At 37.3% G+C, this 25,530-nt stretch overlaps 2 protein-coding genes across 4 annotated transcripts in view; both read right to left on the bottom strand.

Moving 5' to 3' along the window:
- The window catches only part of pafah1b1a (platelet-activating factor acetylhydrolase 1b, regulatory subunit 1a), a 62,674-nt gene extending 46,643 nt beyond the window's left edge, over positions 1-16,031 (bottom strand). The window contains exons 1-2 of the mRNA XM_052110129.1: positions 15,900-16,031; positions 5,530-5,768 (exon numbers count right to left, since the gene is read on the bottom strand). Of these exons, the coding sequence (XP_051966089.1) occupies positions 5,530-5,561 (32 nt within the window). The 5' untranslated portion in view covers positions 5,562-5,768; positions 15,900-16,031. The remainder of the gene's footprint in view (positions 1-5,529; positions 5,769-15,899) is intronic.
- Positions 16,032-17,636: 1,605 nt separating this feature from the next.
- Positions 17,637-25,530, bottom strand: part of LOC127631794 (clustered mitochondria protein homolog) — a 36,134-nt gene continuing 28,240 nt past the window's right edge. For all 3 annotated transcript variants that reach the window (XM_052110136.1, XM_052110135.1, XM_052110137.1), the window contains exons 20-26: positions 24,540-24,620; positions 24,210-24,335; positions 23,883-24,004; positions 23,398-23,491; positions 23,025-23,159; positions 22,858-22,931; positions 17,637-20,713 (exon numbers count right to left, since the gene is read on the bottom strand). In XM_052110136.1, coding sequence (XP_051966096.1) covers positions 20,587-20,713; positions 22,858-22,931; positions 23,025-23,159; positions 23,398-23,491; positions 23,883-24,004; positions 24,210-24,335; positions 24,540-24,620 — 759 coding nt within the window. In that variant the 3' untranslated portion in view covers positions 17,637-20,586. The remainder of the gene's footprint in view (positions 20,714-22,857; positions 22,932-23,024; positions 23,160-23,397; positions 23,492-23,882; positions 24,005-24,209; positions 24,336-24,539; positions 24,621-25,530) is intronic.

The raw sequence follows: 25,530 nt of genomic DNA on the forward strand, positions 1-25,530 counted from the left end.
TAATAAACAATACATAATGCTTTATCTATGTACCAAAAACTTTGGAGGACAGATTAATCTTTTCTTAAGCACCAAATGTAAATTTGTATGTGAATTTCTGCTTTAGCAACATTCTTCACCTAAACATTCATGCCAATTAAGCTATTTGAAATACAGTTTGGGACAAGTTCAGCACCTGCATGGAACACCCCCCAAAATAAAATTAGTTTTTGAGTTCAGATTCCCAACCCTACCAGACAGAGGGCAATAAGAATAGTTAGATGAGGGACTATGGTCTCTCTTTATAATTTACTAGCAAATGTAGAAATACTAAGTTAAATGGATCACCTTCTCATAGCCTGTCTCACCCTACCATCGCTAACCGGCAGAGGAGCACTGCCTCCAGCCCTGACTGCTGCTGTACTCTCTCTCGGTGCGTTTGGAGCTGAGGACAGCTCCCGGGCCAATAACTGCACAAAAGCCCGAGCTGCTACCTCGGCTTGGGGCGACAGACCCTGTCAAACAGTCACTTAATTCACAAGAATTTCAACTTTATGGAAAGATACTAACGTTAGCCTGACCCTATTAGCATGCAGACGCGCTAGCGTAGTTCGCTAGCTCAGCTCGCTAGCTTATGTTGATAGTTGCACAAATAAACCGGTTAACATTAACAATTAAACAACATCTCATAACAGGGCTATAACTAGCTAAACACGTTAAAGGGGTCATGACATGAGAAACCAAATTTGCCTTGATCTTTTGGTATATAAGAGGTCTTTGTATCATTAAAACGTCCTGCAAGTTTAATATTTTAAGACGGCCTCCCCATTCTAAACGAATCATTTATTTAATCAAGCTCAAAATACAGCTCGTTCTGGATTCATGGTTAGAAGTGACGTGTCGGTTAGAAGTGACGTAACAGCGTTTGCATATGACCGCCTCCAGCACAAGATAACTACGCTTTAAGCGCAAGACTACGCTCATTTCAGTATCGCCGTCGCCTCACAAGTGTTCAGTCGATGGACAGCGAGCTCTGACAGAGACTACTTGTGCACAGGAAAATTACGATGCCACACAGATGTGCTGTTCCTGGCTGTGGTCAAACAAAACCTCTGAATAAGCTGCCGAAAGATCCAGACGTCAGGGAAAAATGGATGCAGTTTATTTTTTGCGGACTGACCCAGTCACGGCAGTGTTAACTTAAGCGTTTGTTCTGTACATTTTAAGGATGACTGTTTTGAGAACAAATCTCAATATGATGCTGGCTTTGCCAGAAAACTGTTGCTCAAAGATAAGTCCGTGCCGACTATTCTGGGAACAACGACGACGCAAACTGTAAGTAATCTATTTTAAACTTTAAACTACTTTTTAAAGCGCAATTTCATTCATTATGAATAATCACAGTGTTTTTACTTAGTTTACTTGCATATTGTTCTGGCTGGAGGCGTCAATAATTGATACATAGGCACTGACGTTAGCCAATCATAACAGTGGGCGTTAACACTGAAGTCTTAAATGGAAAACGCCCCCAAAACAGACTGTTTGAATCAGAGGATGAGAAACAGGGTGGGAAAAGGTCATAAATCACTAGATTTTAAAAGTTTTTCTTAAAAGAAAATATATTAATACTATAATTGCACCTAAGGGAACATAATAATACAATAAAAAAAACCATGTCATGACCCCTTTAAGTTATACTTACCGCTCCCCTGTCGTTGCCAGAAGCCATGTTGAGGTCTCAACTGAGTGACAATGACCGTGAACGCGCCCGCACCACATGCACGCGCTGTGTGAACGCGTTCATGTGATTGGCTCAATCCCCCACGTGGGGTGCGTTCTCGTGATTGGCTAAAACAAGGGAGATATCTGATTGGTTCCAGATCATTCCTTGTTTAAAAAAAGGCATTTGTGTGTCGAGCCAAGTCAGGGGAGTCTCAAAATTCACACACAAATGCAATGAAGTTCACAGACCGCAAAAAGTTTGTAAATCAAGATATATTTGTGCGTGCATCAGAAATACATTTCTGAATCTTGTCCTGTGCATTTCTTAATCTTGTGTGCATTTGTAAATGTTGTTTGCATTTCTGAATTGTGTGTGTATTTATGAATTTTGTGTGCATTTATGATTTTTTTATGCATTTGTGAATCTTCTGTGCTTTTTAAATCTTGTGCGTGCATTTGTGAATTTTGTGCGCATTTGTGTATCCTGTGTGTGCATGTATGAATCCTGTGTGTGCATGTATGAATCATGTGTGTGCATATGTGAATGTAGTGTGTGCATTTCTTTATTGAGACTCTTTTAGCTCCATACTGGAGGTGCCTTTTTTTTTTTTTTTTACCATAATTTGAATAAGAGGAGAATTAATCTAATGTGAACTTGCCTACAAACAGACCCATACAGGACAACCTGGAGAGTTCAGAATGTCAAAATAAAAGCATGAGGGTTTAAAAGTTAAAGGTGCACGATTGAGATATATTACTATATATTACCATTATAATATATTATTATTATTATTATTATTTGTAAACAAATTATAATAATGTTTAAGTTGAATGGGTTCCAAAAAATAACTGTGTGAATGAAAAGGGAGCTGATATCTAATAACTAAATTTAACACAACAAAAAAAAAGAGATCTGAATCCTTCAAAGTCCAGCTGAATAGAATTTCGCCAAAAAAAAAAAAAAAAGGCTTCTTTTCTACTGATGACTTGTATTGGAATTATGATACTGGAATTACTGTTAATTTTGCTGCTACATTATCATACATAGTATACTAGTTAACAATACAATTTTTCTTAATAAGCTATACATTTATATTGAAATAGTGTTTTTAGAGGTTTGTGTTTCTTTACATATTAAAGAGTAATCCCGATTAGTTCCACACAATAAATGTAAAGATATTCTAAACTGATTATGCATAAAAACAACACTGTATCGGATCAGGATTTCTGATATCGGAAGAGAAAAAGTGGTATCAGTGCATCCCTACTAGGAAGTGATGTTAACTTTGTTTGATCAATAATGCAGCTTTTGAATAATCAACTCATTTCACTTTTTATCCAACAGTAGCCATTTTCTGTCAAAAAAAAACAAACAAAAAAAACACAAAATAATGCATTATTTCATCAAGTGGGATGACTCATGAAATTAAGACAATTAAATAATCCAATTGAAAAACATGTTATGATTCCAATTTGTTTTAAGAGACACTACACCTTGACATTAACATCCTATACCCAAACATATACTGCAGACACGGATACATTTCTCACAGTTGTGTCAGGTTAAAAAAAAGATTAGCTCCTGCAATCAATATCTTCATTAAAACGCTTGTTCGTAGAAAGCCAGGCTACAGCCTGTTATGATGAGGTAAACAGTTTTACATATTCAACTCAATTTAATCACTTAATTCATTACCTCATACCTGACCACAGGGCACAAGGCTCTTATCTGTCCAACACTTCCATGTTTAAAGGTTAATTACATTCTGTGCAGGATCTCAGGCTGGATTTATCCTAATCTAGCTGTAAAACACTGAATCTGTCTCTATCCAAACTTAACATCCAAAAAGGTTATTTTTTGGTGAGTAGATTAAAACACATCTGGTGTCATACTGTGCATCTAAAACTTTTCTTAGAGTGCCTAAAAGCTCTCTTCAATAATAATAGGATACAAAAGGAATGATGTTTATGGCCAGGTTTTGTCTAGCCCTTCTGTAGTCATCTGCTCATTGATCCCTCATGACATTGAGCAGAATTCTTTTCATATGTCAAACTCTCTGATAAATCTATACTGTCTTGCACTGTGGCCAAATGTTTAATAATGTACAAGCACTCATGGAAGGGCTTTGATTATGATGATGTCTATCATACATACACAAACCCATTTTGTGGAATAACGTGCCATAAAATTGCTGCTTTTAGGTCTCATGCAATCAGCTGGACTAGACAGCAAAGTCACCTCTTTGTTAAAGTCGATGCATCTAATTTTGAAACACTAGTCACACAACAACAACAAAACAAATGCAGCATTAAAAGGTTTCACATTCATTGTATGGGGAAAAAAGATGCAAAGAACATGAATGGTGACCGAGACTAACAAACATTTAACATTTCCTTTTGTGTTCCATGGAAGAAAAACATGAGGGTGAGTAAATGACCATTTTAATTTTATGGTGCACTATCCCTTTAGGTGCATATTCAATAGTGTACTATCAAAGTCATGTGTGAGCAGGCACGTGTACACAGACATTAAAAGGGGGCTTGAGCACCTGCCCTTTTTGTTCCTCAAGAGAAAGTGCCCTTTTTTCTGGGGTGTTTTATATGAACATAGATTCCTGTTTGCGCACTGCTTCCCTGTCAAACAAATATAATTATTGAATAAAAAAAATCTTAATTATCAGGTCGGGAGATGAGACTTTGTCGAGTTCCAATGCCCTATCTCTCTCCCTCCCTCCTTCTCCACGCAGCAGTGCAGCACACATCAGCACATCAGACACACAGACAGGCAGGCAGCAGTTCCTCCCAGCTCCTGTCCCAGTTGTTTTTCTTGGCTTGTGTGGAGGTGAGTGGTGATGAACAAAAGACTAAGCTACCAGTGCATCGACTTTACAGCTAATTAACCAAAAGCCAAATATAGTTCACTTATGTCTTGCTAACATGAATGACTCATGAGCTACTAGCTAATGTAATAAGTTAGCTAAAGTTTAGCTAAGGCAATATATCATGGCCATACAGGCTAATGTACTTAAATGGAGAAACTACAGGTGAATACAGTAAAATGTGTGTCTAATAACGTCATCACAATCGCCACATTGATATGCAAATTAGGCGTTAACTAATTAAAATGCGCATTTGACAAGGCACTGCAGGTGAATAGGATAAACAAAATTACTTATTTCAAAGTTCAAGACCTTTTTTTAATTTCAGTCAAGTTGCTGTATTTTTTTTTCAAATCACCTTTTTGCCGTGTTTTTTTCATTATTTTCGAAGTGTTTTTTCCTGTAAAATTAACAATATAGCTGCCACAGCCTTTTTCAGATTAGTGTGAAGATTTGTGTTGATTTTAAAATGTCATGTATTCCAATAACACCAAAAGAATTAAAACGATTTATTGCCTTGTGCAAAATGACCAAATTATTAGTGAAACTATGTCCCTCTCCTTGGTGCAGTCATTTATTCTAAAAATGCAGTCATTTACACTTGAAACTAGTAGCATAGAAAACATGCACATTGTGGCATAGTTTCCTTTGCTGTTGCCTGGTCTTGTGATAAACCTAGTGAATACTAAAGACCACGGCCTCTGTGTGAACAGATTATTTTGAAGAAATCTGTTGAGTATGAAACAGTTGTGTGAGTGTGAGGGAATTAAAAAATAAATTGTAAAGGAAGTCAGAGTTGTGTTAATATATTTAACGTTTTGTTTAAAACAACTTCTTTAAATAAATAATGATGAGAAGTGCCCTTTTTTCTACTTGAGCCCCTGCCCCCCAAAATATCTGTGCACATCCCTGTGTGTGAGCGAAGAGATCAGGAGGTTTGTGAACTTACAGCTCATCGCGTTGCCTCTGTGACAGCACCATTGTGGCGGTGGGGACGGGGCAGGGGGGCAGGTGAAGAGCGTGCAGCAACTGCTGTCTCCCTTGGCAGGAGATCAGAGATATGGACACAAGGTGTGGCTCTCACGTTGGTGTGCAGATAACACAAATACACTTCTCCTTAAAGGCTTTCTTCAGGAACACCATACATTGACAGCCTTCAGGCATCTACCAGCCAGACGGTCATTGCATCTGTGGAGGAATGAGACACATTCATCATTTGATCAGCCTGGAAATGAAAAATTATCAAATGGCCCCATTTACACCTGGCTTTTAACATTTAAGGCGCTCAGTTTGAAAAATACATACAAAAATAATATTGTATTTTAAATGGTACATAGAATTTTTTTCTAATTTCTTTTTAATCAAATTTTAGTCATTTATTTTCACATGAAGAAATTGTTAATATATTTGGAAGAAGGAAATAACAGTACACACAGTAGTATAAAAATATATAAAATAAAAAATACAGAATCAAAACAATTGTACATACAGTGCATAGTGAATAAGACATTTAAGTGCACGTGAAGCACTTTTACTTTGAAGTTGCACTCAAGCATCTCCTTATAGTTTAAACGGCCTAGATAGCCTGCTTGGATTGTCACGGAGTGACCATCATGATTTGTGAATCAGAGAGACTTTTGATTCTGAAGTTTTAAATCTGGTTGATAGAATACGAGCTTCAGGAGGAAGATATTAGAGCGCTTGACGGGAAGAAAAAGCAGGATTTTCGTGAATCACATCTGTTTAAATTAGGTATCTGCATATTTGCAAACTGTATATAATAGAAGTTTTTATATTTGCCTTTTTATCATTAGAAAAACAAGCTAAAAGTGACAGATGAGGCTGATAGAATACATGCTTTAGAGGTAAATAAATGAGAGCTCCTCAGGATGCTGGATCTGCTCAAGTTTTGTGAGGTTTGCTTATTACATTCGTTTAAACGAGATATGTGCATTAGTGTTGCAGTGGTACACCGGTATCAAAATTTACATTTATCATACCATGTACATTTGCTTATCTAAGGTATAGAGAAAAAAAATGCAACCGGATGGAAAAATCTAACCTGCATGTGTGCATCACGTTTCCTACTCGACTGTCTGTCAGACTCGTCAACTTGCGCCACACACACACACACGCATGCAGCGGAGAAAAATGTAAAAGCAGCAAGGCAGTCAGACATAAGTGAGTGTGAGTTAAAGCTGTGTTTCTCAACTGGTTGTTCGCAGGTCTATTCGGACTGGGTCAGCAGGTAAAGAACGGCCGCCCAAGTGATAGCCTATTTAGGACTGCCGAGGCAGATTTAATGATAATCTCGCAATCAGCTAAAGGCTTCTCATCTGCACTTTCGCACGAGTGTAACGGAACCAGCTCACGATCATGATATAGCCTACTTGGTTCTCTGGCAAGCACGTGCATCAAAGAGGCTTTTCTCGATATTGCGGAGCACAGACCTCAAAACTAATGAGACCAATTTCAATTCTAGTGAGATTACAGAAGAAGTCAAGTCAAACATCTTAAACAGTAGGTAGCCTTGATATGCCAAACAGCACTGAGGAAAAGAGCAACACTTTGCCATGCACTAATTTTTCACTATACATCACCTTTACAAAATTGTTTCACGATTTTACATGAGTAAAAGTAACAGTAAGTAAAAGTCATATCTTGACAAAATGTAGTAATATAGTTACTACATTTTGTTATAGTTTCGTATTAAATAATCTAAAAGGTAGAATCTATTAGACCTCATTTTTAAATCAACAGTGGCAGTTGTAGTTTAAGTTTCAAGATGTATTTCAGCTAGTATTTATTTTTTCATAAATACTATAATTTGTTATTATTATTATTATTATTATTTAAGACTAGCTACAGTGACTATGATAATGAGGAGCCTTTCCTCCTTTGTAATATGTATGGTTTATTTGAATCATGTATGAAATTAGGAAACAAATGGGATAATAATGGGCTCATAAAAGCAAATATTCTCTTCAATTTTTAAAAGGGGGGAGTGAAAACTTCCTGTAGATTTTGTTGTTGATGTCAACAACTAAAATAATGTCACTTGATGCATGTCCTTTTACTTAAAAACCATGAACAAAACAACGCAACATTCATACTATGGTGGGTCACCTTATAGTGCTAGTAGTTAAATGTACAGACAGGAGCAGACTGGCTGCGCTGTCGTGCACCTATAGTATATGTTAATTATTAATAATCATAGGACATTACTTTAAAGCTCACACAGCTGATGTTATTTTCATTTGGTAGTTAATTTAACATGCTATGCTAACATGTAAACTAACATGCTTTAGTTATATAACAGGTTATAGTTACATGCTATTTTTTATCATGTTTATAATTCAGTTTATTATTACAATTCTGTTAGTTTTCTTATTTATTCTATTTATATTTTTTGTTTTCAAAAGGGAGAACTTTTTTTTACACATACTTCAATAAAAATGGTTTCTAGTTTAAATTATAATAAAGCGTTTGTTCATCGTTTTTCACTACTTTAAGGGTCTTTGTAATGGATGATAATAATAATAATAATTGCGTAACACTGTGATATTTTCTGAGACCGTTATCGTACTGTGAAAATCTCATTCCGTTGCAACCCTAATGTGCATATTTGCAAACGGTATATGATATTAGTTTTATTGATATTATCATTAGACTAAACAGTTAAAAGTTACAGAGAGAACGGGAGAATGAAACAGGTGATCATTATAACATTGAGCTCAAATGCATCTGCCGCAGCTCTGATATGTGGACCATTTAAATGAGACTGTGTTGCACACCGGTCTATCATTGTAGTAACACAAATGGCACTTAACAACAAAACGAATGTGACTGGTCATCTCATGTAAGCAGGCGAATTATGGCGCCATCAAAAAACAAATCGGCCAAAAGGGAAAATTCAATCAATGACTGCAATGAAACAAGTGTTTTAAACTTTGCCAGTGCATCCAATCAGATAAACAGAGATGGATCCTTGTACCAGGTGTAAACATGACCACATACACAGTCAAAAACAGACCTCGTGGTCAGAATCAGAATGCAAATAAAACAGCCTAGATGAGTAGCGTTCAAACAGGCCCAAATAAAAAAGGCAACATTGAATAAATAACACTGACACTGTTCCCCCTCTGACAGTGGCTTTGGGGGATAACACAAATGTCATGAGGTGTTCCATCTGCTCTATTTCACCCAACACACATTTCACTCTAGCCTGCATTCAGTCCACTATCTGCAGCCATGTGGAGCATTTTGTTCCGGTATCTTGCTGCCCCTGTAGGGAACTCTGAACACGTGTAACAGGGACCAATGACCCAGATTTTAGCATAAACCTACTTCTGCACTACATCGAGATACACAGCTTGACAGCAACAAGAGTTTCTTTTGGGTAGCTGTATGACACATGACTCTCCACTGTTTAGTAAAGCACTGAATTTTTCCAGCCATTAGATTCCGTTCTCTCCAAGATGGGACTGGTGGCGCAAGAAACAGTATAAGCTTTTTAGTTAGACTTGTATTGAAGTCCAGTTAGTGCCCTACACAGAACAACTATGGTATTACTCAAGACGAACAGGAGGTCATCACACTGCACTCACAAATATTTCAAATTTTCAACTGCACATAAATCTGATGTTTACAAAAAGAGGCATATGTTGGGCAAAGAAACAATTGATATGGAACTGAATCAGAGTATTATTGATCTAAGAATGCAGCCGTCAACAATAAGGATGGTCCAATGGCTTAGGCTCCTTATGAGAGTTATGGACCAATTAAGGGGATAGTTGACCCAAAAAATGAAAATTCTTTCTTAATTTACTCAATTGCCATCACAGATGTGGATGACTTTCTTTCTTCTGCAGAACACAAAGGTTTTTAGTAGAATATCTAGGCTCTGACGGTCCATATAATGCAAGTGGATGGTGATCAGCACAATAAAGCGCCAATAATCCAATGAAAATAATTAATTCAACTCCAGTGGTTAATGTCTTCTAAATAGGGCTGTTATGATTACTTTATTTAATTTGATTACTCCAAAACATTCCTCTATTACAAAATTGCTGAATCTACAAATCAAGTGAAAAAAGTGATGCAGTCCACGGACAAGGGTGCAAACACATAATGACGAGGTGTCAGCTCGTTGCAACAGCACTTGAAAAGATGACATCCAGTTTTTTTTACAAACCCGCCAGATACACACACGCCATGAAAACGTCAGACTTGATCAAAGTTAGACACGCAGTTACAGATGCGCAAACACATTGTTCAATAAATCTGACTGAATACAGATGATCTAAGAAGGTTATTTCCTGTAAATTTTCAGTTGAGTTCTGTTCTGTGTAAATTAATTACCATTTGAAAGTAATGCAATCTTTCTGAGATGCTGTTCTTGAGTAGCGCTCAAATATTGCGCACCTCTGTGAAGGCTAAAAATAGCCACGAGTGCATCACCAGCCTGTGCGTGAGTTTGTGTCAAGAAAGCAGCACATTCACTAACGTGCTGGCGCTGCGCATACAATAATACTTATTAAAAACAGCCTTTTGTGAATTACAGAGCTATCACACGTATTCAAGTGGCTTTCAATAAAATGCACAAGTCATATAAATTGCTTTAATGGTGTTTTTATTGTTCTTTTAGGTCATTTGTGGAGCTTGACAGTAACGAACATGACCAAGACAGAACTGGATTTGGATCGGGCTCGTCGGACCGATACCAGATCAGTCTAAAAGCTTCAGTATCGGAGACGATACCGATCCAGGTATCAGTGCATCCCTAATTTCAGCTCAATATTTAAGAGTAGAGATACCCAGAGACATGGCAAAAAAGTGTAAATAAGATGCAAGATAAGTTTAACGCAGTTCACAAATGGTCAAAACACAAACTCGACTAGAGCATACATTTGAGCCAGGGCTCGATATTAAGCATTGTCATGTGTTTGTCTTCCGGACAAATAAATTGGTCATTCACTTGTCAGAATAAAAACATTAATTCTCCAGAGAGAAAAAAAGGACATTTACGTTACATGCTTAAGTAACATGTCAAAGTTTATTTTGTATATTTTTCTAAAATTATTACCGATGCCCAACCTATCAGTGCACCTATGCAATCTGCACTGTTTAGGGGAGTAGGCTGTTGTCATATGGTAATTATTTGTGTTACTTATGGTTTTCAAATAAAAAAAAGACTCCATTGCCACCATTAACAGCAGGGATGCTCACTTCTATGGAATGAGATCTACTTTTTCATCATGTTATTGCAGTAAGATCTACCATACAGAATGTAGCTAAGCATTATCACAATACCAACATTTCAGTAGTCAGTAGAGAAATTTGACGATTCTCAATACCAGCTTTAAAACCTCAACAAAAAAATAACGAATAATATGTTATTTATGGAAGAATGGTATCAAGTTCTTAAGTACTTACTCAAGACTAATAAACAGACAGAAATAAAATAACAATAAAAAACACATATGCCGCCTGTCAATCAAACAGGGCGCAGCTGTTGCTAGATCTATAGTGAATTATAAAATTGCATGCTCTTGATTACTTTCAACAGCAAAATAAGAATATTAACATTCTAATAAGTGACACAGGCCTAGGCTATCACAAATATAGCAGGTTATTTTTTATTAGTCTGCTTGTCAGGTCAAGCAAGTAAAATTGTCTTTCACTTGCCCCTTCAAAAGTCCACTTGTCCCGGACAAGCGTTAATGTTGAACCCTGTGAGCAATCAAAGAAATGGGGGATGCTTAGCCGAAGCAATGGTGCAAAACACAATGTTAGATCTTATGTTATTATGAGAAGTGTTAGCATCTGACTGATACTAAACCATACAGTACTGATGTTTATTTAGTCATTTATTGTATTTTTATTTAAATGGTAAGCAACTGACTAACACTTAAAGCACTGATGTTTATTTAACTATAATTTAAATATATTTATTTAAATGGTCAGCATTTGACCGATACTAAACCTAGAGTACTAATGTTTATTTAGCTATTTATTGTAATTTATTCTTTACTTATATGGTCAGCAACTGACTGATACTGAACATACAGTACTGGTGTTTATTTAGCAATTTGTTGTATTTTTATTTATTCTTTATTTAGATGGTCAGCAACTGACTGATACTGAACATACAGTACTGATGTTTAAGCGATTTATTGTATTTTGTATTTATTCTCTCAGTGTTCATTTCAAGAATATGTTGACAATGTATAATAATAATGTCAAATATTCTTTGATAAAAATATTTAAGAAAGCAGCCTTCTGCGTACCTTTGCAAAATCGGAACAGGCAAAGACAAAATTTGAACTAAATCCTTATTGTTGAACCCTGGAATCTGAAAACTGCTTTTATCAGCAGAGGACTTGATGGGTCAAATGTTTATCAGTAGCTTATAAATTGCCAGATCCTGAGGACCACTTGAACTATGAACATCTACAGAGGCTCCGATATCTGCTTTCACTCCTGACAGACCTGTCATTACAACTGCTGAGATAATCGCTAAAAAATACAGAGAAGCAAAAATCAATTCACCATGTCATGTCAACCTCAACAGGCTTGCCAATCCCAGCACTGTTACTTGTGATGTGAACCAAATATCTTCTTCCTGCTCTCTCTACACAGAGGATAGTTTAACTGTAAGGAAAGCATGAGAATATGCCAGGAATGTGAATGAGATATGCAAAGAGTAAGAAGGGCTCTTTATTCTCCATTTCACATTTTCTTGTGACTCCTGTATTGAAATTTGACTTGTAATGGCATGGTAGCTCTTTCACCTCGGTGTTCTTTGCCATACAAAACATTAACAGCTGTGGTTTTCGAGAGGAATACAATTCAAGGGAACAATTTACAAAGGTTTTATGTTTGTTTCTTCAACAGACCCAAAGTATAATTCCAGTATGAGAGAGCACTTTGAAACCAACTGTAATCTTTGAAAAATAATATTAAAAAAAGGGAGGTAGGCCCAAGAAAGAGTGATCAGTTCTTAGCTATAAGCTCATACTTTCTCAAACACATAGACTAAGCCACACTTACTGTACCAAAACGAGTCATTGAACTTTTCAGCATGAAACTGGATTTAGCCAGTGATCAAAAACAGAGACTCGGTGCTATTGATCAAGCAAATTGTGACTACCATCTTGAAATCCACATTTCACACATGAAACACCGAAGCTTTTAGTTGCCCAATGAGAATGCATTTCTAATCCCCACTGGCACCGAAATGCGTCTAGATCTGTGTCACAACTATAAAGAAACAGATGGACAACTGGTGAATGCACAAAACCACAATTTCAAAACAGCACTTCTTGCCATACCGCTTCCATTCCAGCCCGTATAAACTGCCTGTAGGAATTCCACAAACACACAATTACTGAAGCCAAGGGCTTGGAGGAGTTTCTTAGCAACAGAACCACACAAGTGAGGCAAAACAGTCCAGTAGTGATTAGCTGTTACTTCTATAAAAAAAACAACACAGAACACAAACAAGAAAAGAGAGTGTGATTCAGACAAAGAAAGAAACAAAAGAAATCCTCCCTGTGCTGAATGTTAGGTCTTAATTGTTTGTTAGTAAAAAAAAAAGGCAGGATGACGAGAGATATTCAACCAGGACGTAGATAATAAAATAAAAATGTAAAAAAGCAGTGTGATAGTAGTGTCAAATCTGTTACCAGCATTTCCTTGTACATCTTAAACCCCAAAATAATCAGTCTGCTGGCCTTTTATTCCTTCTATTTAATCAAGATGTAAGGCTCAGACAAATTGCAAAAGGAAACATCCCACTTTGTGGAATTGTGCAAGCTGGCAAAGATAGCTAGCCAATAAAGCTCGGACTAATAACCACTTCTGCCAGTCCCTTGATGGAATTGCCATGATTACCGGATCACAGAACATTTCCATTGAGGGAATGCTGAGTAGCAGCTCATCTGGATGGCACAGAGAGTCCAAAGATGACCGGGCGTGAGCTGAATATCACTCACTTGAGAACAAAATGTAACAGCAGGCTACATAGTCATTGTAAAGAGGCAAAGATATGAGACTGATTAAAGGAATAGCCTGATTCACCCAACAGTGAAAATTATCTAATCATTTACTCACCCTCATGCCATCCCAGATTTGAGTTAATTTTTTTCTGCAGAAAGATTTTTAGACAAATTTTTCAGCAGAACACAAAGATTTTTTCAGCTCTGTAGGTTCATACAATGCAAGTGAATTGTGATCAGAACTTTGAAGCTCCAAAAGCACATGAAGTATTCCAAACAACTCTTAGGATAAATCTGTGTCTTCAGAAGTGATATGATATGTATGGGTGAGAAACAGAGATCAAGATTTAGGCACTTTTTTATAGTATAAATCTCCACCTTTGATCAGTTCCTACCAGTAAGTGGCGATATACACAAATAGCCAAAAAAAAAAAAATAATTTGGAAGTGAAAGTGGAGATTTATAGTAAAATAAAAATACATAAATATTGATCGGTTTCTTACATACACCTATAATTTCACATCTGAAAATATGAATGAAACCACTGGAGTTACATAGGTTACTATTATGCTGCATTTATAAGCTTTTTGAAGCTTCAAAGTTCCAGTCACCATTCACATTGAGTGGACCAATAGAGCGAAGATATTCTTTAAAAAAAATCTTTGTTTGTACTCGGAAGAAGGGTGAGGGTGAACAAATAATAAGATTTATCATTTTGGGGTGTACTATTAAGTTAAGTGTATTTTAAAAATGATTTTTCATTATACTGTTCAAGAACTCTTGAATACAGCACATAAGACTGCCTAAGTGAACTAACTCAAACCAAACCAAACCAAACCAAGCCAAGCCAGAACATGTTTCATCATTAGTAACCATCCGAGCCACCTGTCAATTATACACAGGGAGTGTACAGTACACCAAACTTGGCAAAACAGCTTAAAATTATTATGATCAAAGTATCACACAAGGCATCACATTTATTCAAAAACATCCATATCTTGATAAACAACATGCATGCACTAGACTCCTCAGCATCACTAATAGACATTCTAGTGAAATTGATTGCAACACAGCAACCCCCCCTGCATCTTTTCTGGCATAACTAAATCACTCCACTCTCGTTCATCATTGTCAACGCTGCATCACATTGCAGTGCAGCAATGACAAGATGTAAGGGATGCAAAAAACTGCACTTTAAATAAGGTGTGTGCAAGATATTGTTAAATATGATATATTAATAAATATATAAATACATAGCTCTAAAGATGACCAAGTTTACTGCAGGAGTGATGGCCACCTGATGTCAACACGATGATTAAACATCCCACTGAACAGAGAAGGAACTTGCGGGTCTGCATGCAAAGAATCAACTGACCTACATTTGAGATTGGACCACAACCAAGACAGCCTGACTCTGGTACAGGTCCAACTGGTCCTAATATTCACGTTAAGTCACACTGACCAATAAAAATGGATTACATTATGTATATGCAAAGAAGCTTCGTAATAGGCAAATACCAAAACCTCGAGTCGACCGCTCGAAAAGCGTTTATGGTGCCTCAAAATATTCTGTCTCTCAAGGATTCAACAAACGGCCAAAGTATTTGATCATTCTGAAGCTCGTTTGCATATTAAACACGTCAAGCTTAATAGTTATCGACTCGAGGGCACCTTTGATGTCCATAATGCTGTCTGGGTAGGGCAGCAGACTGGGTGTTGACATAACCGAGGTATTTTACCTTTTTGCATAGGCTATTAAAATAGAGCGAAGTTTATTAGTTATCGGAAGGCACATATGATTTCCAAGAATACAGTCTAGACAGACAGCTCGCTAGGTTTTCTAACAGCCCTCATCACTTTTATTCTCAACAGGTATGCAGCAAACATGACCGTCTGACCTACATCGTTTTAAGGTATTTAACAAGACCGAACTGGACATGGAAAGGTCAATATTCACATGAATGTTTACAAATGATAAAACAGATGTTCTTGACGCGGGCGTTAGCCAACTGTTGCTAGCTAACATGACATTGATGAAACGACGTGTTGATTCGCCGACTACATTCACCTCATACAAGCAGCTAGTACAACCGACCAGATCACAATGATGTGGTTGGTTAAAAGCCATTAAATATACGAAATACCCACCTGTGGTGCTGGCGAATTAAATAAGGAAAAAACAGTATTTCTATAACGGCCGCGTCCGCCATTTTGAGACACCGAGAAAAGGAGGCGCAAAAAGTACAGGCACAACCGCTCTTTGACCGGCGATTTTTCTCAAACATTACCACAAAGAGAGAAGTAAATGGTCCATTCTTACCCTAGAGAGTCAGCTCTGAATGCTTATCCTCATAAGACGCAGATGAGAGACGAATTAATACTTATTTTCGTGTCAAAAATGGGGGCTCAAGTCTCGGGGTCTGCCTCCTTGCAGCGCCGCATTCGCCTGTACATGGCGCGGGAGCGAGCATGGGCTGACTTCACTTCATTGGGCGGAGGCGCGCACGCATTTCAGTATCACCCTCCTTTTTCAGATCTACAGTGGTCATTACTTTAATGAATACTCACAACATCACCGAGTGTCTCGATCTTTCTGAAAATAGTAAATATATATATATTTTTTACATCAGTTGCGTAAATCTGGCGACCATTTGATTCTCAACTGGAGTCAGAACAGCACCTGTGTCACGTGTTACATTTGCCAGGTGCACACAGGTGCCTATGTTCCAGTCAAACATGCCATTACAACCCCCTCAATATTTATACCATGATAAATGGAAACATATAAAGGCTTTACGCTGCAACTAAATAATTCAGGCTTTGAATGTAACTTAGACATCTGAGGAAAAAGATTTCTTAGAGTTACAGTACTGTGCAAAAGTTTTAGGCACTTGTGAAAAATGTTGCATTGTGAGGATGTCTTCTAAAATAATGTCAAAAATAGTTTTCATTCATCACTTAATGTCATACAAAGTCCAGTAAACATTAAAAAAAAAAGCTAAATCAATATTTGTTGTGACCACCTTTCCCTTTAAAACAGCCCCAATTCTCCTAGGTACACCTGGACACTGTGTTTCTTGGTTGTTGGCTGATAGGATGTCCCAAGCTTCTTGGAGAATTCGCCACAGTTCTTCTATTTAGGCTCAATTGCTTCAGTCTCTATATGTAATCTCAGACTGACATGATGTTCAGTGGGGGCTCTGTGGGGACCATGGCATCTGTTGCAGAGATCCCTGTTCTTCTATTCTTATCTTTTCTATTTGCAAAAGTAATGTTTGGGAGTTTAACATTTATAATTCCTATTGAAACACTAATTTATTATAAATATTTGTTATAATATCATTAGGTGATCCATGAAGTCATGGTATACAAGGTATAAAAGTTTGTTTTGAGGTCATTTGAACTATTATTTCCTAATTTACTTAAAATGTTTTGTTAAAGGTAATTAAATCAAAGGTTATTTAGCCTATAACTGCCCAATAAGTGAAATGATAGTATGTTGCAGGAGCTAAAGGCACCTATTAAACACATAGGCCCTAGTTTTTGTTTTAATTGAGGGGAATAGATTTGTTATGAAAAATGTTCAAAGTGGGCTCACGTAGACTCATCCATTCATAATAGAGATTTATTTATTTCTAGAGATGCTATGAAATGTCAAATGTGATTGAAATGCACAGGAAATGGTTAACCATTTTAAGAAGTTATTTTGGATAAGCATTATCTTAATGTGTTACTCAAAAACAAAAGGTATTTACAAAATATTTGTATTAACTAGTGTCCCTATATTTACAAGAGATCACCAAGTGTGGGATAAAAAGGCACTCTCAACACCTAAAATCAACCTTCCATTATTATTATTTTTCTCACACAAATTATGTTGCTTCAATTTTTAATAAAACATTTTTTTTTTTTTTCTCAAATCTTGATATATTTGTGACCAGAAAAATACAACCATTTTCCTTAAGGTGTACCTTTAGCCCTGTTGAACCTAACAAATACATTGATTAACTTAATTTTCTGATACTGTAGTCTTAGTTTGAATGAATATGCTCACATGTTGTTTTATTGTTCATTTATTCATTTTAATACAAAAGCATTCTTGGACCAAAAATAATCAGATTGTTATTTAGAAGAACTGACATTAAGGTATCACTCAGTAAAGAAAGCGAAGCAGTCACACAAAGGGCATGAAAAATATTCCATGTTTACAACAGGGAGATTGAAATTAAAATAGAAGGAAATACAGATATCCTTGGTTTAAAAAAAGAAAAAAAGATGGACCGATTCAGCATTTTACTCCACATATTGTAGATTTCCCCAGATAAGCAATTAATTTGATTTCTGTTGTTAAGTTTATAATGTCTTTGTGCAGGTGATTTCATATCAAAGTGAGACCAAATAGACAAATGGTGCACTAAACTGAGCGGGGGAGGCGTGTGTCTTAATCACGATCTTCTTTCAAATGACTGATGTTCAGCAAGTCCTTTTGATAAAATTAAGAGCCTTCGAAAGGCAATGAGCAAAGTCTCTTAAAACTGTACCTTTTCCAGCATCACTGGTACAATGATTTGTTTTCTTCTGACAAATTAAAAGGTCCATTGTTTAATATGCAATATGCTTCCACACAGAAACGTTCACATTTTTAATTAACTTAATATTACAAATATTATACACAGGAAGACATTCAATACATTTCAAATTTGAAACTGTAATTCAAGAAAGAAAATCAGCAAAGTAACTGCTTTGTTTCAGCATCTTCATTCTGGAGAAGATCCAAACCTTTCTAAAAAAAAATTAAAAAAAAAACACTAAACATCTAGATTATGTCAGATTGGTTTCTCATGCAAGTGGTTATTGATACGCTGAATTGACATGTTGCTTTGTAATATGAACACATCTCAGGTTTGTTTAATACTACTCAATCATTTTGAAAATTAACTTAGCAGTTAAATAGTTCAATTGAAAACACTGTTCGAAACCGCTGACGGGTACATTTGTTCATAAGATTTGCAACTATGGAAGCTTGATGATTTTCAATTGAGATGATATTTAACATTCATGACTTTCATTCAAAATGCTCACTATCTGCAGGAGCAATGACCCTGAAGCAACTGTCGGTTAAATGTCTTGGACATAATGGAGGCAAGGTTTTCTAATTAACCCTACAGTTCAAGGGTTACCCTTATTTGGCATTGAACCAGTGGCACGTCTGTTACCACCACCACCACCTCATTCTTGGAAAGCAACTGATCAAAATTGTGGCACTGAGCTACACACTAAACCCCACAGGCTTGTTTATAAGTGCTCACCATAGCAACCTTTTGGTAAATAGTTCTCACAAGAATCTGTTAAACTCCTGTTTCATCTTCAGCAATTGAACAGAATCAATTAATCAACTTCATATACTGAATTCTTATAATCTCAATTTATGATCTAGTTCATATGAGTTTTAATATTGACTGCAGCACATCCACGTGGCATCTACGGGTACTGCTGTGGACGTTCATTTAAATGCAAAGGTTGTGAAGGACCTCTATTCAATTACAGGAGTTCCAGTTCCAAAACCATCTTCAACTTGTGACCAACAAAAGAGATAACAAAAGCTACCCAACCTTTTGAGTGCATAAATAGGCACAAATCTCACACATGATTCTTCATACACACATTATATGCCATATGTGCCCACCCAAAAAACAGCACTGCAGTAAATGCTAGGAAAGAACCAAACAAAAGCATCTTGAACTGCTGGGAGTTAATAGCAAGTTTCTGAACATTGTGCTGAAATTATTCTCATCCAAGATATCATGGGTCTGAGAGGTTAAACCGACTGTATTATCACATACTGATGGGATCTCGAAAACCACTATATTAATAGCACATTTTCAAAAAATAGGTTGCATGAGTCCATTCATTTTCAATGCTTGTATGTATAAAAATATCATCAGAATATTAGTCTGTTGCAGCAGCTTTGGAGGAACCCTCTGAATCTCTGCACTAACATAGACAACCATAAAGAGACATGATTACACACATACATACATACATACATACATACATACATACCACACATATGCACTTTTAGAACACACCTAATTCGAGCTGGACATTTTAAATCAGCATGAATCAAGTACCTGTCTAACCCCAATGAAAAAGCTTTATACAGCTTTCCACATCCAAAGTATTTCTAATAAACAGTCAGGGCTTAAATTAACGTATAAAGAACGTTCTAAATGGCTTCTGTACCTTTTCCATTTACTTTTACAAAAAGGTTTTTTGTTTTACAGAAGATGTGACCAATCTAAAATCAGTATTCTGGTTAAATAGTAAATAGTAGTATTCTGGTTTTGTTTAAAGACAGCCGCCACAGCGATCACAGAAATAATGTAAGGGACACAATTTGACCATTCGGTCCCGAGGCTAGACCTTTAAAGTCTACATTCTTAAATCCAAGATTCTTTTGTCTACCTGTATTATTTGAATGTCTCTGGTTTCATCACATACAGTGTAGAAATCACCTGAGTTTTCAGACAGGGTGTGAGTTGGGAGGGAGAGGGTGGTGGTGGTGGTGGGGTGTGGATCTCTTTACATTTGTGGGTTATTTGGGACAGACTTATCCTGGACTCAGGTGAGAAGGTAACAGATGGGAGCGAACGAGAGAGGGATGATGACCAACGAATAAGGCTCTGGTAAAAAATGTCATGATGATCCTTGGTCACTTCCAGACTCTTTGTGCAAACTCACAGTGAAAGGACTACATTTGCTCTGGCTCCTCCTCTGGTAGACCTTGTTGTTGAATTACACATGTTGAACATCTGCTTTCGTTCTCTTCATAGCTACAAACTACACTCTGTACACATTATTTGCCTGTTCCTGGTCCTCCCCTCCCCATTCTGCTCAAATTTGATTGGTTGAATTAAACAGCACAGTTTTCAGGTCCACAGGTTCAAACAGATGGCTGCTGCATCGTGTCTTCCTCATATGGAGAGGGGTTGTATGGGTGGGGTTTGTTAATCATCTACAGGCAGCTTGTCATCCAGCTCTAAATGATTGGCCTGCTGTTCCTCATTTTTTGAAGGGTCCTGGAGCTGTTGTCGTCTCTGCACCTCTGCCTTTAGGTTCTCCAGGTCCTTTTGGCTGTGTAAAATCATTGTGGAAATGAATCAATGACTTGATTTTATTATTTTAGATTTTTAAAAAGAAACCCAATACAGATGTTCCAAATCCTAGTGAACTGCAAACAGAGGCAGCGTTTTAAATAGACATAAAGAGAAAGTGATGACATTGGTTTCATTTTGGGGTGAACTATGACTTTACTGTATCATAGGTACACTCCTGACATGGAGGCTGTTCCAAAAGGTAGTCATCATAAAGCTGAAGTATGTAACTTTTTCTGTGTGAAAATACTTTCTCCTTTCCAAACTTAATGTGCAGAAACATCTATAAAGGAATTCAAAAGTAAAATTCTCTCAAAATCTGTAAGCACTTTGCCTCTGTGGAGCTAATAAAATCCTCTGTTTTGAGCGATTCGTCTATACAAACACAATGACACTGACTCCACCAATGGTGTGAGTTGGGGGTGGGACTATCTCTTTGTTTGACCAATGGTGAGGGGGCGCCCTTTTGAAAACAACGTTTATTGCAATATTCTGAAAAACTCTGAAAGCATCTGTTCTTTTCTAATGTGGCTTTTCCACTGCACGGTCAGCTCAACTCGACTCTGCTCACTTTTTGGGGGTTTTCCACTGTGGATTGTACCGGATACTGATTTTAGTACCACCTCGGTCGAGGTTAAAAGCGAGCCGAGCCGATACTAAATATGATGTCAAAACCCTGCAGATCACCGTTTGGTCATAGAGAATAGTCACTACCGGCGTCACTGGATTTGCAACACGGGACATCAACCCACTAGTTTTAAAGTTAGCAGTATTATTTGTTTACACGACTTTCGATTGTAAAAAAATATGGCTTTGCGCAAAACCACGACGTGGTGAATAAACGAGGTGCAGATTTTCCTCTTGTTAGCGACGAACGAAACGGAAAAGTCTTTCCAGAAGTGTCTCAGCTGTTGGCCGCACAGCTGAGACATGGCTACCACCGGACTTACCAACAGTGTAGGGAAAAGTAAAATAAATAAATAATTTGGCCTATGGGCACAAACCCACCTTTTCTGGACAAGACATGACTGGCCAAAAGTGCTCTTCGCTGAAGAGTCAAGTTTTTTCTCACCAGGGGTGAAGGTCGGACTGTCGTTTATCGTTGAAGGAATGAGCGTTACACTGAGGCCTGTACTCTGGAGCAGGATCGATTTGGAGATGGAGGGTCTATCATGGTCTGGAGCGTTTTGTCACAGCAACATCGGACTGAGCTTGTTGTCATTGTAGGCAATCTCAACACTGTGTGTTACAGGGAAGACATCCTCCTCCCTCATGTGTTACCCTTCCTGCAGGCTCATCCTGACATGACCCTCCAGCATGACAATGCCACCGGCTATACTGCTCGTTCTGTGTGTGATTTCCTGCAAGACAGGAATGTTAGTGTTCTGCAATGGCCAGCGAAGAGCCCGGCTCACAATCCCATTGAGCACGTCTGGGACCTGTTGGATCGGAGGGTGAGGGCTTGGGCCATTCCCCCCAGAAATGCCTTGTTGGAAGAGTGGGGTAACATCTCACAGCAAGAACTGTCAAATCTGGTGCAGTCTATGAGGAGGAGATGCACGGCAGAACTTAATGCAGCTGGTGGCCACACCAGATACTGACTGTTACTTTTGATTTTGACCTCCCCCTCTGTTCAGGGACACATTACACCCTTCTGTTAGTCACACGTCTGTGAAACTTGTTCATTTTTTGTCTTAGTTGTTGAATCTTTTTATGTTCATACAAATATTTACACATGATAAGTTTGCTGAAAATAAAAGCAGTTGAAAGTGAGAGGACGTTTCTTTCTTCTCACACCCTCAGTAGCGGTGTTAAAACTCCTCATCGCAGCTGTGGTAACTCGTATTTTAAAATGTATTCCGGGGTAATATGGTACAAAGTATAATGTTATAAATGTACACAAAATAATAATATAATTTTTTTAAAAAGTTTGCTATATCTACGCTGCTAATTAAGGCAGATAAACGTCACACAACACATCAGTGAAGAGCTCTATTTGTGTGGTGTGGTGTCATTTATGTGGTTTTGTGACAAAATAATTGACCAAGTATGGAGTAGGAATCCCATTAGGTTTTGGATCCAAGTTAACATGTAGTTGATGTACATCTTTACACCATAACTCACCTGAGAGGAATAAAAATGATGCCATTGATAATATTAAGCTGTTCCAGTACGCTTGCCATGTTTGGTGCTGTGAACTATAGACAGAGAAGGAAACCATCAAAAAAATATCCTGACAAGGTCAACATTTCAGACTGTGTGAAGGACAAGGGGGCGGATGAGTGACTGACCTTGAGTGGCATTATGCTAGCGTTGGATCCGTTCTTGTAGATCTCATTCATTGTTCTCTGCAGTGCGACGGCCTGCTGTGTAAGGTACTTCAGATACTCTGAGCTCTCCTTTGTCTTCTCGTGAGCTTCACCAACCTAAACACACAAGAGGTGTCTTCTTGAAAATAAAACTAAATCATGATTGGATTATATACATACATTTTATTGCCTTAGAGTTTTTTTATATTAGTCTAGTATATGTATATAAACGTACATTAATGTTGTTCATTTTCACAGTCTTGGAAGATCCATTACAAGGTTTTTCTAGAGACTGAAGAATCAATAAATACTATTAGTGGGTCCAGTTTCTAGGCATATGTGTAGTTGGGTGTACCTGGTTCTTGTAAATAGTATATCCCTCCTTCTCATGCTGCAGTGCTGAGCGGAACTCAGCCTTGCTCTCAAATACTCTTGCCACCAGGTGATGACTGCAGAAGAACACAGGCGATAAGAGAACATTACTGCATATTTATTCACCCAAATATGCAGGCTTAACTTAGGAGCATGAGAAATCGTCATTAGCTAGATACACATATCTGTATACATACTGTATATAAATATTTAATATATATATGTGTATGTATTGGATTAAACAATTACATATTAATTAAGCTGATTTATTTTACATGGAGCTGGGCTGCCTCACGAGGGCTGCAATGTTTATATCATATGACCAGCCGATTTCTACTCATTTCATCCCTGTATCCCCCCATTGTCAAATACTTTACTGGTCGATATGGAAGTCATCATAAGTTACAGTATAAACATTTCTTTTTGTGCTTTTAAAACATGAACTAGTGTGTATTTAAAAATATGTACCTGAGGGCTACTTTAAGGGACCGGGGCCCATGGTATTTTGAATGGATGGCCAAGGCATTCTCCAGGAAACGCAAGGACAGGTCATACTCCATCACACCATGAAGCACCAGACCAATATTGCTCTACATAAGAAAAAAAAAGATTATTTTACACATTAAGAGGAAGGCATTGTTGCACAGAAATTCAAGCAAAGAACAAATTATCCTCCGTTTGGACTCCTTCACTTTGCAGAACAATGCAACCACCAATAGCACGGCCACAGGTTCTACACCTAAGCAAAATATTGGAGGTAAAATAAATGTTTCAAGTGATACGTTTATGACTTACATCGAGCAGAGCCATTTCAGGATGGTCCTCCCCACATACCACAAGCATGAGGTAGCGTGCACGGTACAGCAGCTTCAGGGCAGTGGACAGCTGGCCATTGGCAAAGCAGTATAGAGCTAAGTGCATCTGTGGAGCACACAAAACAAAAACATATAGACCCTTTCAAGAAAACAGAGACTGGTTTGATGTCTGTTTGTTTGTTTTTTTGGAGGAAAAAAGCACATTCAGACTCATTTATTATCTTTTGTAGTAAAATAAAAGTACAGATTTATTTTTATTATTATTATTATTATTTTTTCAAAAGAAAAAGTATACTTTTCATATACTTACATATTCTTGAATAGTGTTGGGGTGTTCAATCCCCAGAGCTCTCTCACTCATCAAGACAGCTTTCTGCTGGTTACTAAGTGCCTTAAAAATGGAATATCAAAATCAGTAATGATCTCAAATAACAATTAACATTTGAGAGTGCACATAGGTGAGAATAGAATTGCAAACCAACATACTACTCTTAATATGTCTGCAGTTTATGTAAACTGCGCAAGGTATGCACATTTACGGTTTGCATTGAATACCTGAATGACCATTTCCAGGGTCACAAATAGGGCTGTCACGATTATGAAATTTGGCTGATGATTAATTGTCAAACAAATAATTGCAATTATGACTATTTATTGTCTGTTTTAGGGCCTTCACGATTAGAATGATTAACTGTCATACAAATAGTTATTAGTTACTTAAGGTTTATGTGTGCTTCAGATGTCATTTATTCATATACAGGGCTGGCCCTGTGGCTCAGGTGGTAGAGTGGGTTTGCCACTAATCGCAGGGTTGGCGGTTCGATTCCTGGCCCACATGACTCCACATGCCGAAGTGTCCTTGAACCCCAAGTTGCTCCCAATGGCAGGCTAGTGCCTTGCATGGCAGCTCTGCCATCATTGGTGTGCGAGTGAGTGTGTGGGTGTGTGTAAATGGGTGAATGAGTCACAGTGTAAAGAGCATTTGCCATTTATTTAACTTAAATAAATCATATAATAAAATAGGGATACAAGATATACTTTAAAACCTAATAAATTGCATGAAAAATATATGTTTTATTAAAATAATACTAAATCTTTAAAATATTCCCAAATACTCTCTCTTTTTGGTCAACTTTAATCTTGGTCCATTTTATATTTACAATTTTAGCTATGGAACTCAGCCAACCTGAATATAAATCAAATATTATAATACGCAATGGTAAAATGTCCTAAATTCTTTACATTCACAGGTTATTTTAAGGCTATCAGATTAAAACCCATGAGCCCTTATTTCTCATGAA

The sequence above is a fragment of the Xyrauchen texanus genome, chromosome 38, assembly GCF_025860055.1.
Source record: "Xyrauchen texanus isolate HMW12.3.18 chromosome 38, RBS_HiC_50CHRs, whole genome shotgun sequence".
Taxonomy (NCBI): Eukaryota; Metazoa; Chordata; class Actinopteri; order Cypriniformes; family Catostomidae; genus Xyrauchen; species Xyrauchen texanus.